The following is a 15,431-nucleotide window of genomic DNA, read 5'->3' as shown; positions in this document are numbered from 1 at the left end:
CAAAAACAGAGAAAGAATATTTTTTTTTTCTCTTTCTGGATCTATTCATTGTTCAAGAGTATTTAGCATATTGGTATTAGCTACAAAGACATTCATTTTTTCAAGCAGAGAATACTCTACCTCCCCCAAACCACCTTAGCCATGTGTGAAGACTGACATACCTAGTATTTCACAGAAACCATCAATTCCTCTTGGCATGCTTTAACTTTTCACTCTCCAATGATCTGAAATGGAGTTAAGCAACAACCTTGAGAGGATTTAGGAAGTACTTGATTTTCCACCTCCCCGGAGGCATTCTCCAGATTTTTCTCAACCCCTTTTTATTAATCTTACAAACACACACACACACACACACAATGGTACAACTTTAACAATGTGTAATAACCAAAGATGGTAGTATCTAATGAGTTTTTTAATGCATGTAAAAATGCAAAAACATGACATACTCCCTTGACTTTGAGGGATCTCTCCATACCTACTTTCTATGCACATTGTGGCTAAGTCTATTATTTGTTTTCCATAAGCAAAAGTCAATCATCCCATCTAAATCACCAAATTTCAGCAATTTTAAGCAAATCATTTGTCTCCCCCTATTTAAAAAAGAAAACAAGACATCAAGTAGACTTCAGCAGTCTCTTTTAGGAAGGTGATATATAGAAAAAAGTATATATATGTATATAAATTTTGCCTTTCAAAATAATTTGAATTTTTCTGTCTGCTGTATAAAAATGTATTATATTTTATTATATATATTTTTATATATATAAAACCACCAGAGCCAATCTTTGTGAAAGAAGCAGGGGACATCTGAAGATTACACCAAGAGCACGAGGGCTTGGTGCTCGAGTCTAAAGAACAAATGTGAACTATATGGCGTGGCCGCTTAGGGTGGTGCACGGAGATCTGCGGAGCAGGAGAACTGGCTTGGTACTGCTTTCTTGCAGAGGGAGGGGGAACCCTTTCAAACAGATATCCATCATGGAGTCTATTGAGCTGATCTTCCTTAGGAGAGATGGTACATGCCATATCCCACTGGAGTCGCATAGAGTCCTACGGGCGGGATGGGGAGCACAGGTCTGTGGAAAGGATAGGACGCCCCATATAAGGATGCTGCTTGCAGGGGTGAGTTGATGGGGAACGGGAGGCTGAAGCCAGAGGGCAGCATAGGTTTTGCAGCCATTTTCAGCTTTTCCAGTTCTGCCTCCTGCAGTCTTTTCGCCTTGGCCCTTCGGTTCTGGAACCAGATTTTGACCTGGGTCTCTGTGAGGTTCAGAGAGCTGGAGAACTCCGCGCGCTCTGCAATGGAGAGGTACTGTTTCTGGCGGAACTTGCGCTCCAGAGCTAGGAGCTGGGATGTGGTAAAGGGTGTGCGAGGCTTCCGATTGGTCTTGTGTTTCCGCAGGGTGCAGGTGGTGGGGCTCATGTGTCCTAGAGAACAGAGAGGGAGTGAATTAGCCAAGGAAAGTGTCTTTCTCTTCAGGTCTACGCGTGCAACGCAGGCCTAAATTCCAAGATCAGAACCCTGCATGGTTTTTTGAAGGGGAGGAGGATTGAAAACATCCATATTAAATGTATTAATTGCTTGATAAAAAATATTGAGCCTTTTTTACAAAATGTTGGGGAATCTGAATGGTCTGACAGAACTTTCTATATGGGAGACAATGTTAAGAGATTATAGAAATAGGCCCTCTGAACAGATCCCTCCTAAGTCAAGGAGGCCAAGTGTTCCAAGAAAAAAAAAAAAATTCCACCTCCTCTGAGTTAAATTTCTCTTGTTTTGAAAATGAGGGTCTGGCTTCATAATAATCCTCATTTCCATGGGATGCTGAGATAATCACATATTGAGAAGAAAAAGGAAAAGAGTCTTAGCAGTGGGGTTGGTCCCCTCTCTCTGCACCAGGAAAAAGTTGGATTGTATCAGCAGACTTAGGAAGGATAATCTTGCAGATAAGGTCTGTGGTAAATTAATAGCATCTTTGGATTTGGGAGCAGCCCTATGCAATAAACAACCACACAGCTGTCATTCCATCCAGTCTACAGATTATAAAAATTGACAACATCGCACAGATCTGGATGTGGGATACGTTTCTTGGCTGGGTGCTTCGGCAATATAAACTTTACTAAGAAGGAGGGAAAAATTAGCTCGCCCATAAATGTAAATGTCAGGGGAAATCAAGCTGCCTCCGAATTGAGAGCACGTGATAACATCTTAGTCATCTCCTCTACCCATTCCAGGGTTCAGAGCAAATGTGTCAATAATTAGTTTGTCGCCGGAATTTAGAAAGAGTTAATAACAAGCTCAATGAAGGTATGCCAACGGCATCCAGACTCCATATTTAAAATGGATCCAATTAGAGGCAGTCGCAGGACTGGGCATCCTGGGATTCCACCGCATCAACTCACTTTGGGCTTCTTTTCCTGGAGGGGAGGTTGGGGAGGAGTGTGGAGCTGTGGGCTAGAATGCTAAACAATTAATTTTCTGCATTTGGCTTTTATGAGCTATGCTAATTTCCCCTATGTAGCCACAATAGTAACTCCAAAGCACTCGTGGGGAGAATGTCGCATTTCTTGTTTAGTTACTTTAGTGGCCCAAGAAAGAGTTTACACTTCATACTTCAGGGTGACACAGCGCAAGTCCCAACCCAACCTCCATTTCCAAAAAAGAAATGGATTAGTCCTAGTGTGACATTATTAACCTATCACTTTAGTCACTAAAAACAAAGAGGTTTTGGGATCAATCAAAAACACATATCTGGGAGAGAGGCAGGCAAGAAAGAAACTACCTGACAAGTGTAGACTTTTGCATATGCTAATCCCTAAATAAACCAGAAGGCCAGGGCGCCTCCTTAATTTACAAATAAACTAATAGCACCACTGAGACTCAGACCTGTGAAATGCTCACAAGCCTGGCCTGGCTCTCTGGAGGGCTGACATCTCAGCTCAGATACCAAGTTCTTAGCAGCTATGCTTGATCCTGCTCTGAGTTTGGAAGCAACTTCATGCCTGGGCCCAGTCATTTGGGGGCTGCTTCTAGAGGTAGCATTTGAATTATGAAATCCCAGGAGTGAACGGGAAGGGTACTTATGCATCAAAGTCTTAAAGCTAGAGGCAGGCATCCTTGCAGCACACCACTCCTCACCACCCCCCACCCCTGCCCCATTTTAAACCAGCCAGAGGAAGGATGCGATTATACAAAGCAAAACAGCATTTATCCTACTTCCTCCGAATAACAAAACCAGGCTCCCTCCCGTTTGCCTGCCAGCCAGCCCCAGGCTGCATCCTAGGTGCTCCCAGGACCCACTGCTCCTACCACTGCAGGGCTCCCACAGCCAATCTCCAGGCCCTAAGCCCATGATCCACTGTATGATTTAAAATGAAATGCTTTTTCAGAATCTCATATTTTTCTTACGGAAGATCAGATTCAAGGCCCAAGACTAATTTACTCGGCAGGGAAGCTCCACTACACTCAGTGGCAGGGTTGTTTACAGAACAAATGGGGAACTGCCATCCCAGAACTCTGTGGCCTAAAGATGTAGGGAATTCTGACCCCCAGACACCACTTCCTTTAAGGCTGGAATACGTGATGCGCCACTGGGCATTGACCCAGGCCCAGGAACAGATGGGCAACTCAATATCTGTCAAACAAATTAAGTCCCTTAAAGTTCCTAAGCTTATGTATCACCATCAGTAAAATGGGCCTGTAATACCAATACCACAGCGTGCTTGAGTACTATATTTTAGAATGCCAAGAGCACTGTGTGCCAGCAGATAGATGATCACTAAATGTTCCTAGCTGTTGGGGATTTTTTCTGGTCATGCCTAACACTTCAGTTTGATTCCTTAAAACTCCCACTGAAATGTCCTATCTGTTAATAGTTGGGCAGGCGGCTTCTGTCACACAGAGATCAGATAAGATAACATGGTGAAAAGTGCTATAAAGCACTGTGCAAACTTAAGTTTAAATTCTTCGAGTCCTTAATCTCCACACCCTTTGAGTTTCTAACAGGGTGGAGAGAGATGCCAGAGGGGACAGTCAGTGACGCTTGGGTAGAAGATCTTGTTTTGTTCACAAAATACTGCGTAGAAATGGGGAAAGATGTGACTCTCTCAGGTTTGGAAAAGATCCCTCCATAGCTTCCCTCTTTCTTACCTTTTCTAGAGGTGCAGTTGGAGGGAGAGAAATCTTAAGGGTTATAGGCAGTCACTTCTCTAAACTGTAAAAGGACTCAGGGCCCAAAAATGGATGCCAAGGCTGGAGGAGAAATCAGCTGTTCCTGGGCCTCCCAGGATGCCTTCCCCATTGGCAGCAAGCGGGGTGCAGGTGTCTCTGGGGAAAGAGCACCTTACTGAGGAGCAGGGCTTGCACACCAGGGATACTTGTCCAATTCAGGAGTTGTTGGTGATTTGGGTCAAAGAGTAGAGTACTCTTAATTAAAGTCTGGGTGTCTGAAAGATAGGGATAACCAGAAGTCCCTTGCCTCTCCCTACCCTTTGGGGTTCTATCTCTGATCAGGATCTGGTAAACTAATGAGCATCACTTCATAAACTCTTGGAGCTCTGCTGAAATGCTGTTAATTATTGCTATGAGCCAAGCTGAGCCCTAGCACTACTGACCCAAGCCCGCACCCAGCGAAGACCCGAAGCTGCTCAGCGCCAGAGAGGGGTTGGCTGCGCGGAAAACCGGGAGACCCTCCCTTGCCCCCTAAGCCTCACGCACGCACACTCCGCATCGTTTTGCCACCATCCCTTCATAGGATCCTGCTTCGATGCCGCGGGGGCCACGGAAGATATAATGATTTTCTACCGAATGTCGGGGTGGGTTACATTTATCGAAATCTTTAAAATGTGGGCACGTTTCCTGGGGTGCGAACTTTGAAAGGAGCTAAGCCATCCCACCTCTGCGCGGCACATTCTCGAGTACTCATTAAACGTGAATCCCTCTCCCCTCCCCAGATAGAGACCCCGGTGGTCAGTTAAACACAAATAAGCCAAGTGGCCAAAGCGCAGGGCTGAGGGTTAGAGAAACCCACAACCGAACAACCGGGGCAAATGTGGCCGGGGTGAGCCTGTCAGAGACCAGCGAGCGCGCAAGTCCGTCGAACACTTAGCAGAGCGAGGGGATGCGGAACACGCGCTAAGCGGATGTTACCCAGAGGGTGTCCTGGATGGAGCCAGCGCGCTGAGCTCGGGGGACACCAGAGAGTCACGAACTTCTAGAACTGCTTTCCGCGGCGTTCAGGGCCGGGGTCTCCGTACCTCCAGCCAGCTCGGGGGCACATCGGCCCCCAACTCCCTCCAGTGCCCCCAGGCACCCGCCGACCCCCGGCCCGGGCCCCGGCGCGCACTCACTCGGCGGCGGCGAGTATCTGCCGGCTTCCTGCATCCACGCCGCTCCGTCTTCCGAGTTCTCCGACTTGACCGAGGCGGTCTCGAAGGGCTTGACCAGCGGCCCGGGGCTGTGCGCCTCTCGGGCGCCGTGTCCCGGCAGCAGCAGCGGCCGCAGGGTGGCTCCGGCAGAGGCGCTTTCGGCTGGCAGAGGGGACGCCTCCTTGGGCGGCTTCTTGTCCGACATGAGCGCTTCCACGCTGAAGGGCAGGCTGGAGACCTTGACGCGGCGCTCCTCCGCGCCCCCCTCGGCGCCCCCAGGCCCCGGGCCCGGCCCGGCCACCATCGCCGGGCCCTCTTCATCGGACGAAAACAGGTCACTGCCTTTGGACGGAGAAGCCATGACTTCTCTGTCCTACGTAGCTCCCGGCGCGCGACTCCGCTGGCAACCCGGCAGCGGCGACTCAAACTTTTTGGGGGGGAGACGGGAGGGGCGCTCCTGGAGCCGGGCCTGTCCTCCAAGGGGAAGTGGGAGACTCGGCTCAGCCAATCCGCGCCGCCGCTGGCGCTGACGCCACAGACGCGCGCCTCTGATTGGCTCTTCCAGAAGAGGCTCGGGCCTTTTTTTTTTTTCCTGTTTGAAATAAATTAGGAGTTAATTACAGAAGCAGTCAGCAGAGTTGTTATTAGGCGATCCCTCAAGGGTTATAATCACGCCAAAACTGAAAAGACCAAGGCGTAATTAAGGCCGATTATTTAAAGAGGAAGTTCGCCAGGCCCTTGTCTTCTCTCTTTTGACCCCTGTTTTTAAAAGGTACCCCGCGCCTATACCACTCCCACCCCCCCCCAAAACTAGTTTAAAATGTGCAACTGACAGTGTAGAGACTTTGGCCAAGCTCTGCCATGCACGAAGACTGGGCTGACTTTACAACTTTAGGATTAGCACTAAAGAACAGGAGCCAGTGTCCTTATTAAGGGAAATGATACATGCAAAGCATTTAGAAGGGTGTCTTACTCGGTGTTAAGCAAGTGTTCAATGACATCCGCTATTACTATAACCCCCCTCGAAGAAGCGGAGCCATAGGGAGCCCGAGAGGTGGTCAGGGGTCCCTAACTTCTAAACAGTTCGACTGGAAAATTTAAACCAAAGGTCCCATCTCTGCCACTCAAAAAAAAAAAACAAAAACAAAAACAAAAACAAAAACAAAAACAGACAAACAAACAAACAAAAAAACCCAAAACCAACAACAAAACACACAACAATAACCCCAAAACTAGAAATTTGAGATCCGCGTATTTTCTTTTCCCTGAATCTCCTCGCTGGGCGATATCCGGAACAGACCTCTAACTCAAGACTGCATGCTTTGTGCGTTCCTGCGTTTGTTTGAGCTTATGTTTGTCCTGTGTATTTGTGTGCCAGCATTTGCCTTGGGGGGGTGGGAGGAGGAGGGAGGAAAAGGAGCTGATATTTAATGCTTCCCTCCCGCTCGAAATCTCAGAAATACCGGGTTCCAGGTTTGTCTATCCCAGGCCCATGTACCTTTTTTTGAAGCACATTTTTACTCACTGCACCTGGTGAAGGGGAAAAAAAAAATAAACATAACTAGCTATCTCCACCCCACCATAAATTATACTCTGGGTAATGACATCTCTGGAACCTTGGTGATGACTGTCTCACGCCATGAAAGGAGAGTGCTCTGGCTTCAAGTATGAAGTGGTCTCCATCTCAGTCCACTCAGGCAAGACTGATGGCTTTAAATGTGCTTTTTCCAAGTTGTGCTACTTTTCCCTCATCTGAACAATTATCCTGCCAGTGAGGAGGGTAAATAGAAGTCTCTCAGCTCAGGGTCAGGCATATAAGATGCTTATAAGCTTATAAGCTCTTCTCAGAGCCTAGGACATTGCTTTTTAGCATTGAAATGACCAGGGTTTGCAGACTACTTCTCAGTTCAAGAGTCTTAGAGACTTGACCCACAGATCTACTTCCTAGAGCCTCTCTGACACACCATTTCCTTCATCCCAAATACACCTTGGCCTGGAGTGTAACTGTGTTTCCCCAGGGTAACCACTATAGTCGTTATTTGAATCTGAGAGGATTAAAAAAAATAGCCTGCATTGGTCAGTTAATTCATTTTTGAGTAGCAATGGTTCTGAAAAAGTTAAAAAAAGTAAAAAAGCCCTAGTCACAGTCTTTTAAAACATCTAGGTCTTTTTCCCATCACAGCCAGCTAGCACATTCTTTTGTGTGTATGTGTATATATGTGTGTGTGTGTTTCCCCAAACACACTGGAAGCTCAGAGAAAGTTTAAAAAAAAAAAAAAACCACTATGAAAGTTATCTGGAGATGTATGCATTTTCCCCTTGAGTCATATTTGATGATAGTTGGCTTGATATGCATCTCAAATACAGTACCAGTAAATCCAGATTAAGTGCTGTGTCTTCTAGAGGTACCCAGCAAGGTGCAGGTTATATATTTTGGAAGCAAACCTAAAATTCGTTTAGCCTTCAGCTGCCAAAGTGTACAAAAGATTTCAGCTTTCATTGAGTTTGCACCCAGCTACTGTTTTATAATTGTCCCTCAAAACTCTTCCTAAAATCTGTCAATTTGGTGGCATGCAGACTCATTCCTGAGATTTTTTTTTTTTTAAATCATACTACCAGAACTCTCCAAGTTGAATTAAATTTTCAGTGAAAGGAGGACCCGGGCTCCCCTCACTGCTCTCAAGTTCTGATAATACCCAGGTAGAAAAAGAAAATTATGAAGACAGAAATAGGCAAATAGTACAGATTTAAAAATGACTGATGCTCAAAGCCAGGGTGTCAGACATTGACCAGGATCAGGAAAGAAGTCTGGGCAACCAGCGTAACCACCCTGTCTTCAGTCAGCTCCCTCCCCACCTCTCTCTGCTGGGGTGGAGAAAATTCAAGAAAGGGTCTCACTTCTGCCGGGAGCAGGATGGAAGGCAACCCTTTATGGAAAACCCCATCTGCGCCTTTGCTCCTGCGTTGGCTACATTTTTAGAACTTTCTATATCCCTTGATGCTGGCGGTGGCGAGACCTTAGACTTATTTCTCACAACTTTTTTTTTTTTCCCCTTAGTCTAAAATGAGAAATAATAACCCCCACCTCGGATGGCTCTGTGGCAGTTAACCTCCACAAACCACCTAAAGTAATCAGAAAGTGTAGGGATTCAATAATAACCTCTGTTATTGTATATCGGAACAAGAATAAGTTATCGAATGCTAGATAAACAAAATGAGGTGCATCGGCAGCCGTCTCCTCCGAGTTCACGGTCGGTTCTTTGCAGAATCTCCGGGGCTGAGAATTTAGCCCGGCCTTAAAAAATGCGCTCTTTTAGGAGGACTGTCTTGGGCACTTGTATAAAGTGACGTCTACGTAGCTGCATTATCTGCCAGCAGGATGGTGGGGTTCCAATTCGAACTCAGTCACTACCAACTATGCGACTCTGCAAGAGCTTTGGTACCTGAACCTGTCCTCCGGGATCGCACTTGTTTCTTCCAACACACCGCTCCGGGCGAAGATTATTTTCCCATTTCACAGATGAAAAGCCTAAGGCTAAGAAGCGCTAAATTGGGCTGTCCCAGGTCACGCAGGTAGGACATGGAAGACCCGGGGATCCCCCCTCCCCCAAGTGGCAGCGGGAGCTGCGCCCAGACCAGCAGTGTTCCACCTTCCCTCGCCCCCCGCGACATTTCACGCGCGCCCGGGCCAGGTGAAACAGTAGTGCACGCACACAGCAAATCCCAAGGTGAAAGGCTCCTTGCAAACCGTGGAGGGTTGCGCGCGAATCGCAGCCTTTGCAACCCCCAGGACTGATCGCTGAATCTCGGCTGCAAGGAGGAGGCGGGGGAGGGGTGACGGGCCGAGGGGCGGGGGTGGGGGGGCTGTAGACGGGCCAGGGCTGCGGGCAGGCGCCAGGCGCGGGGAGATGAAAGGCGGGCTCCGGGGGAAGGGGGCTGCGCCTGGTGACCGGCTCCAGCCGCGCCGGGCGCCCCGCCCCCGCCCCGCCCCGCCCCCGCTGCCCCGGGCAGAGGCGGCTGCCCGCGCCGGAGCCGCGTTAATTGCTCTCGGCCTCGGCACTCAGCCTGCGCGGAGCCGGGACAACCTCGCTCCAGGAGGAATGACAATTCGCCCTAATGGGACAACCTCGCTCCCAGAGGAGTGACAATTCCTCCTAATGGGCCGCTCGTTAGCGGCCTATTCTCCTGAACCCGGGTATCAGAAGCGGGCAGACAAGCGGGCGCCAATGTCCGCCTGGAATTCCACAACACCGCTTCCCCCCTTCAACCCCACCCCCAACCCTCCCAGCCATTCGCTGTGTGACCTCGGGCTAAAGACTTCTCCTCTCTGGGCTCATTTTTCTTACCTGTGCAGTGCGGGCAAAGACTGGGGAAGATGGGACCTTAACTGGTGAGCATGTTTTAGAGAGATCACTTTCTGGTTACACAGCCAGGGAGAAGGGTAGACTGACATACAGGGTCTCTGTTTGAGGTCCTTTGGGAGACAAATCCCTTGCTGGTGAAGTTCTGGAAGCTCAGACCGGTTGGTTTCTTTCCACCACTGCTCACTGAGGTCAGGACCTGAATCCCAACCTGTGCTGGAGAGAAGAGATCTTTGCCAAAGCATTGTGCAGATTCTATGGCTGCCTGTAGCCTCTGTCATTGTGCCCCACCTCCACCCACCCCCCTCCCCACCTCATTTTCCAGATGAAGAAGCAGAGGCTAGCCTGAGATCTGCCTTGGGCTGAGTCTAATTCCATACCACCCCCTAGAAGAAATCCAGGACGAGGAATCCTCGGCATGAGGAAGGGTCCAAATGGAGACAGCTGGTTAGGACCTGCAGCTGAGACAGGGATGGGTTGGTTCAGGGAAACTTTCAATCCTCTGTTCCTCACCACAGCAGATGTGAGAGTTGTGGACACTCAGGAGGAGCCTGCTGCTGGTGTATTTCTGTATTCAAATCCAGGGCCTTCTTCTACCCTCTGCCACCATCACCACTATGGGTCTCAGTAACCTCTTCCAGAAGCCAGGTAGAGGAAACTTAAAAGAGCTGCAGGTGAGGACAAGATGAGAGGTCTTACACAAAACTAGCACACAGCACCTGTGGCTGTGACAGACACCCACTGTCACCAGTGGCCACAGTGCTTGGCTCTGCTTTCTGCCTCCCAGAAAAACTCAGCTGGCAAGGGGGTTGCACTTATAACCTGTGAGGTTCTGGATAAATCACTTCACCTTTCTGCTATGGTTTCAGCATCTGTAATATGGAAGTGTCTAGCATTCAGTAAAGGTTATATATTATTATCATTTTAAAATCCTTATTGATATTCTTTACCTCTTTTTTTTTTCCGCCACTAGAATCAACAGCCAGATGAAGATACATAAGGTGATGTATAAGGAAAGGGCAAAGAGCTTCTATCCTTATCCAGAAGTGCCATTCTTCTCAAATGTTCATCTACTAGAAGTTCCATGCCTGTTTGCAATTGAGCTGCCTGTTTTGTGCGCACACACACACACACACACACACACACGCAAAGTCCAGATGTGCTCCAGTGATCGATCCAGTGTTAGATGTTTTGAGACATGAGACTGCAACTTCTTTGGCTGATTTGCAATTCTGTTGAGTGAGGAGTGGAGATTAAGGGAAGAAGAAATGGAATAGACAACTCGGGGTATCTCCAGTTTCTCCTGGGCACGGGTGGCTGGCACCTCCCCAACCCCTGTGTGCACTAGAGGGAGGTTACCAGAGAAGGTCCAGACTTTGATATTTCTGCCCAGAAAGACCCAAAGTGTCCCCTGGAAGACATGACTCTAGGAAGCTGGGTAGTAGCCTTCCTGTAGAACCAATTCAGTCATCCAGGATGGCACTCAGGGAATCTGGCCATGCCATTCACAAATGTCTCCCAGTCTCAGTTATTCATCTGTAAAGCTAGGAAACCACCTATACTGGACTGGGCTAGAGCCGGGAACCAGTAATTGCCTACTCCTCTTATTCTTCAAGCAACCCTGTTGGGGTCCTGTAGGGGTTCTGCACCCACCTTGAGGAGGAGAAAATGGAAGCTGGAGGCTTGATAACAATTTCACTCAACTAGTGAATACCTGGTGGAGATGGGAATCAGGGTTTGGCTGATTCTAAAATTTATGTATTTTGCCCAGGGCAGAAATTGCAATAAAGGCAGGAGGGGCGGCATCTGGACTTGCTCACAGCTATGAAGTTTCTACAAGTTTCCATTTTCTTCCACCTTGACACACGGACACTTGAGTCTGGAGTGGGCTAAATGCACTGACAAGAAAGGACCCCTGAGGGTGGTTCCTGAATGGTTTGTCAGGAATCTCTAATCTTTCTCATTTGGTGACTTCCATATCGTTTCAAATTCAAAACTCAGCTGACCAGAAGAGGAAAAGGAATCTTGGAGAGTTACTTAATGGACATAATTCTATTTTTTAATTAAGGAAAACAGAATCTCTTCCAATTGTTCCACCCCTACTTGCCTAGTAAGGAATAAGCAGTTTGCTTTATCTTGAGGATGAAGAAAATTAGAATCAATTATTCCGAATTTTGTTAGTCATTTCTAAGGGAAGGGTTAGGGCATTGGAACTGGGTCCCAGGCTGGTGCCAACCTTGGGAGGGTCAGCAGAAAGATATTGCACTCTCTCTGAGGGTACCAAGGTGGGGCCTCTTGAGCTATAGCCATCAAAAAGCTTTTCATTGCAACTCAGGATCTCACAGGGCACAGAGGTTTCCCCTCTTACCTGCTCCCTCTCTGCTTCCACCTCTGGTCCATTGTCACCTCCATTTCACCCAAGAGGTAACTGCAGCTCAGAAAGCCATGGCCATTTGTCCTGGGTTACAGAGGGAGTTGGGGCAAGAGAGTGAGTCAGTTCTGCACCCCCAGCCACCTTATTTCTGCCAGCCTCCCAGCCTCATAGGCCCTCCAATGCAGAAAGCAGTTCTCTTTGGGCCTGGATCCAGGGAATTCTGATTTCAGGGTCACTGGGAGTTGTCTTGCACCCACAGACAGTGTCTGGCACCCAGAAGAGCCCTGACATAGTAAGCTAATTTACTATTAGGTGAGTTAATAAATCCACGGTGCTAACAGTGGCCCAGCTGTAGCACATCAGGTTCATCTGGCCTTCTCCAGGGACCTGGAATGAACCTTGAGTAGCGGGGTGGTGGTCTCCCAGTCTTAATTAGAACAGACACTGAATTCTTGCAAGGAGGGGACATATTTTTAAATTGGTCATGAAGAAAAGCTGAGTGCTCATTTCACCACAAATCCTTAACTCACTTGCTATTCAATTAATCTTCTCCCAACCCCCAAATACTCATGTCACAGATGGAAAAAGAGATGGGGAGGGGAGGCTGTATCCTGCCTAGGGTCATGCACCAAGTAAAGAAACCACTCTCACCTTCTTTTTAAAATTTATTTTTATTTATTTATGCATATAAGAACTGGGGTGTAGGGCCTCCCCGGTGGCGCAGCGGTTGAGCGCTGGGTTGCAAAGCTGCCCGCAGCCTCTGCAGCGCCAGTTCGATCCCCGGCTGCTCCCCGGCCACCGGGTGAGGGTCCCACATGGCGTGCAGACCTCTTCTGCCACCCGCTGCTCCCCTCAGCAGTGTACCTCGGTCCTTCTGCCTGCTCTGCTCCCCGCTCTGGCTCTGGTAAATTCTCTCACCCTCCCGCGCTTCTGACTGTACCCAGTGCTTGTATAAATAAATAAATAAATCTTAAAAAAAAAAAGAACTGGGGTGTAGGCCAGAGGTATGGGGTGGAGTGTGTGAAAGGATTCATTAGGGACAGAGTGGGGAGCAGAGCAGGTGGATCTACTGAAATACACTGCTGAGGGGAGGAGCGGGCGAGACAGGAGAGGTCTGCTGCTTCATATGTGGGTCACCTCCCTGGCCAGGATCAACCTCATGCTGCAGTGACTGGTGATAGTTTGATTGCACTGAGACGTAATCCCTTGCATCACCAGGGAGGCCCCCGACTCTCATCCTTTGACTCCAAAGCCCAAACTAGTTTCCCTTTATTCTCCTCCAGGCCCATGCCTGGAGCCACCAGACAAACTCAACTTCACATACTCATCTATGTTTCTCACTCTGGTGATGGCTTGGCTTTTTATTTTTTGCATTTCCAGTTTTTCTTCAAGGAGGGTGTGTTTATATACTTGAGTAAGAAAGACCTGAATGGATTTAGAAAAATATAAACTAATAGTCAGTGTTTCTCCTCCCCCTAATTAGAGCAGCTGATGCTTACCAGGCACCGTATTTGTGCTGTACTCTGCCCTGTGCACTGACAGGTCCCAACTCATTGAATCCTGGCAGCAGCCTCTGCTCTTGTCTTCTTTTTACTGAAAGGAATCTTACCCTCAGACATTGAAAATCGAGATAAATATAATTTCTCTTCCTCCAATGCTAGAAGAGTATAGTCATGCCTACTCAAGTAGGGAAAAAAATCTACTAGACACAAACTTGAAGACCACTTAATCTTCCTCACCCATGACTTTAATAACCTGTGTGTTCAGCAGCTTGAGACAAGGGGTCCTTTTTCACTTACTGGGTGACTTCAAGTAGGTCTTCCTTGTCCAAGGTCACTGACAAAATGACGGAGTACAGTTGTATTTCACATCTCTTCTGTTCTATGGATTTGTAATAAAGGAGTGAGTGAGTGAGTAAAAAATTCAGTCTGCTCCTTGTTTTGTCTATAACCAGGCTGGTTGAAGTGTCCAGGGAGATGGAGGTTAGGGTGGAAGGATCACAAAAGGTAGGTACTGCTAATTAGAAACCCATTTTTATCCCAGATTTACCAACTATGTGTCTGGGGGAAAGTTCCCCTATTTCTCTGAGCCTCATGCTCCCTATCAGAAATTTAGGGTGAATAATTCTGATTTCAGGGAAATAGGAGCATTAGGACATAAATAGGATAATAGGACACAGCAATAAGACATAAAATGCCAAGAATGGTTAGTCGCCTTTTGTCCTCTGGTGATGGTCTCCTGCATGAGAAATAGAAAGGTCTCTTGAGTCAACAGATGGGGGCCTGGGAGGAAACCTAGTAGATCCAATTCATGATACAATTAGAACTAACACTGCTGGAGCAGGGGACAGTTGCAAAGAGGCTTATAAAAAATGATGTTTGCCAAAAATCCTCCAGCCTTTGGGCAACACAAGGTAGATTTGCCCACATGGTGGCACAGCCTTTCCCAGAGAAATGATTTGGAGAGTCCCTGGCAGGGCCAGGAAGAGCATTAGCTAGGCACATGACAAGAAAGTGGCACCATTCTCAACAGGTTGATAACCCTTGTTGTGGAGACTTATTGGTACAACTAGAACAACTTGACCACGACTGCTCACGTCCCTCAGGCGTCTGGTGCGTGGCAGCTGGCTGGAACATCACCAGCGAGGATAATCAGGTCCCCATTGCACCTGTTTTTGGATTTAACCTAGCTGTGGTTGCTAAATAACATTCTGACATAATGTTCCTTTCTAAAGCTTTTTTTTTTTTTGGGGGGGGAGGGTGTTAAAAAGAGTTTATTTAAAGTTAAGCATTAATTAAATAATAGCCCAGTGGGTACTGGGATAAGATCAACAATTCATGATTGTTCTTCCACAAGGGAATAATTGTGGAGGTGAATGCCTGAAATTTGGGTTAACACTGATTTAGAGGGCAGAACACTGCATTTTCAACAGCACAAAATCTGATTGGAATCCTGCTCCACCTCCTCCGAGCTGGGTGGCCTTGGGCAAGTTACTTCCCCTCTCTGGACCTTATCTGAAAAGCTAGGGAATGGTGATCATTCCAATCTTCTAGGTTTGCAGGAAGAATCTACTACAGAGATAATAGATAGAGGGCCTCACAGCATTGGTGGTATGGGGGTAGTTAGTATTATTAGTAAACAATGAATGGGAGAATTTGGTCAAAACACTAGCTTATTTACCCTGGAGCTGGTTATCTACTAGCTCAGTGGTAATTGTAAAAAGTGGTTGGGGGGATTCTTTGAAAGCTGAGTTCTATTTAAAATTACTTATCCTGTTTAACTAGCTCCTCTTCAGGGCTGTCATTTTGCTACAGGCCACTTTCACAATA

At 47.6% G+C, this 15,431-nt stretch overlaps 1 protein-coding gene across 1 annotated transcript; it reads right to left on the bottom strand.

Annotated features, from left to right (window-relative positions):
- Positions 1–716: 716 nt before the first annotated feature.
- Positions 717–5,820, bottom strand: MSX2 (msh homeobox 2). The gene is made up of 2 exons (XM_037498928.1): positions 5,350–5,820; positions 717–1,428 (listed from the first exon to the last, which is right to left on the bottom strand). The coding sequence occupies exons 1-2, from the start codon at positions 5,726–5,728 to the stop codon at positions 1,004–1,006; spliced, it is 804 nt and encodes a 267-aa protein (XP_037354825.1). The 5' UTR covers positions 5,729–5,820; the 3' UTR covers positions 717–1,003.
- Between the last annotated feature and the right edge of the window lie 9,611 nt (positions 5,821–15,431).

This window comes from Talpa occidentalis, unplaced genomic scaffold (assembly GCF_014898055.3).
Source record: "Talpa occidentalis isolate TD23 unplaced genomic scaffold, MPIMG_talOcc4v2.1 talOcc4.9, whole genome shotgun sequence".
NCBI lineage: Eukaryota > Metazoa > Chordata > Mammalia > Eulipotyphla > Talpidae > Talpa > Talpa occidentalis.
Note: the sequence above shows the minus strand (reverse complement) of the source record. Positions and strands in the feature narration are given on the sequence as shown.

Bases quoted from the DNA above. Each gene is read 5' to 3' on its own strand.
- MSX2 (XM_037498928.1), bottom strand. From the start codon at position 5,728: ATGGCTTCTCCGTCCAAAGGCAGTGACCTGTTTTCGTCCGATGAAGAG. The intron at 1,429-5,349 runs GTGAGTGCGCGC...TCTGTTCTCTAG, and splicing joins CAGATACTCGCCGCCGCCGA to GACACATGAGCCCCACCACC.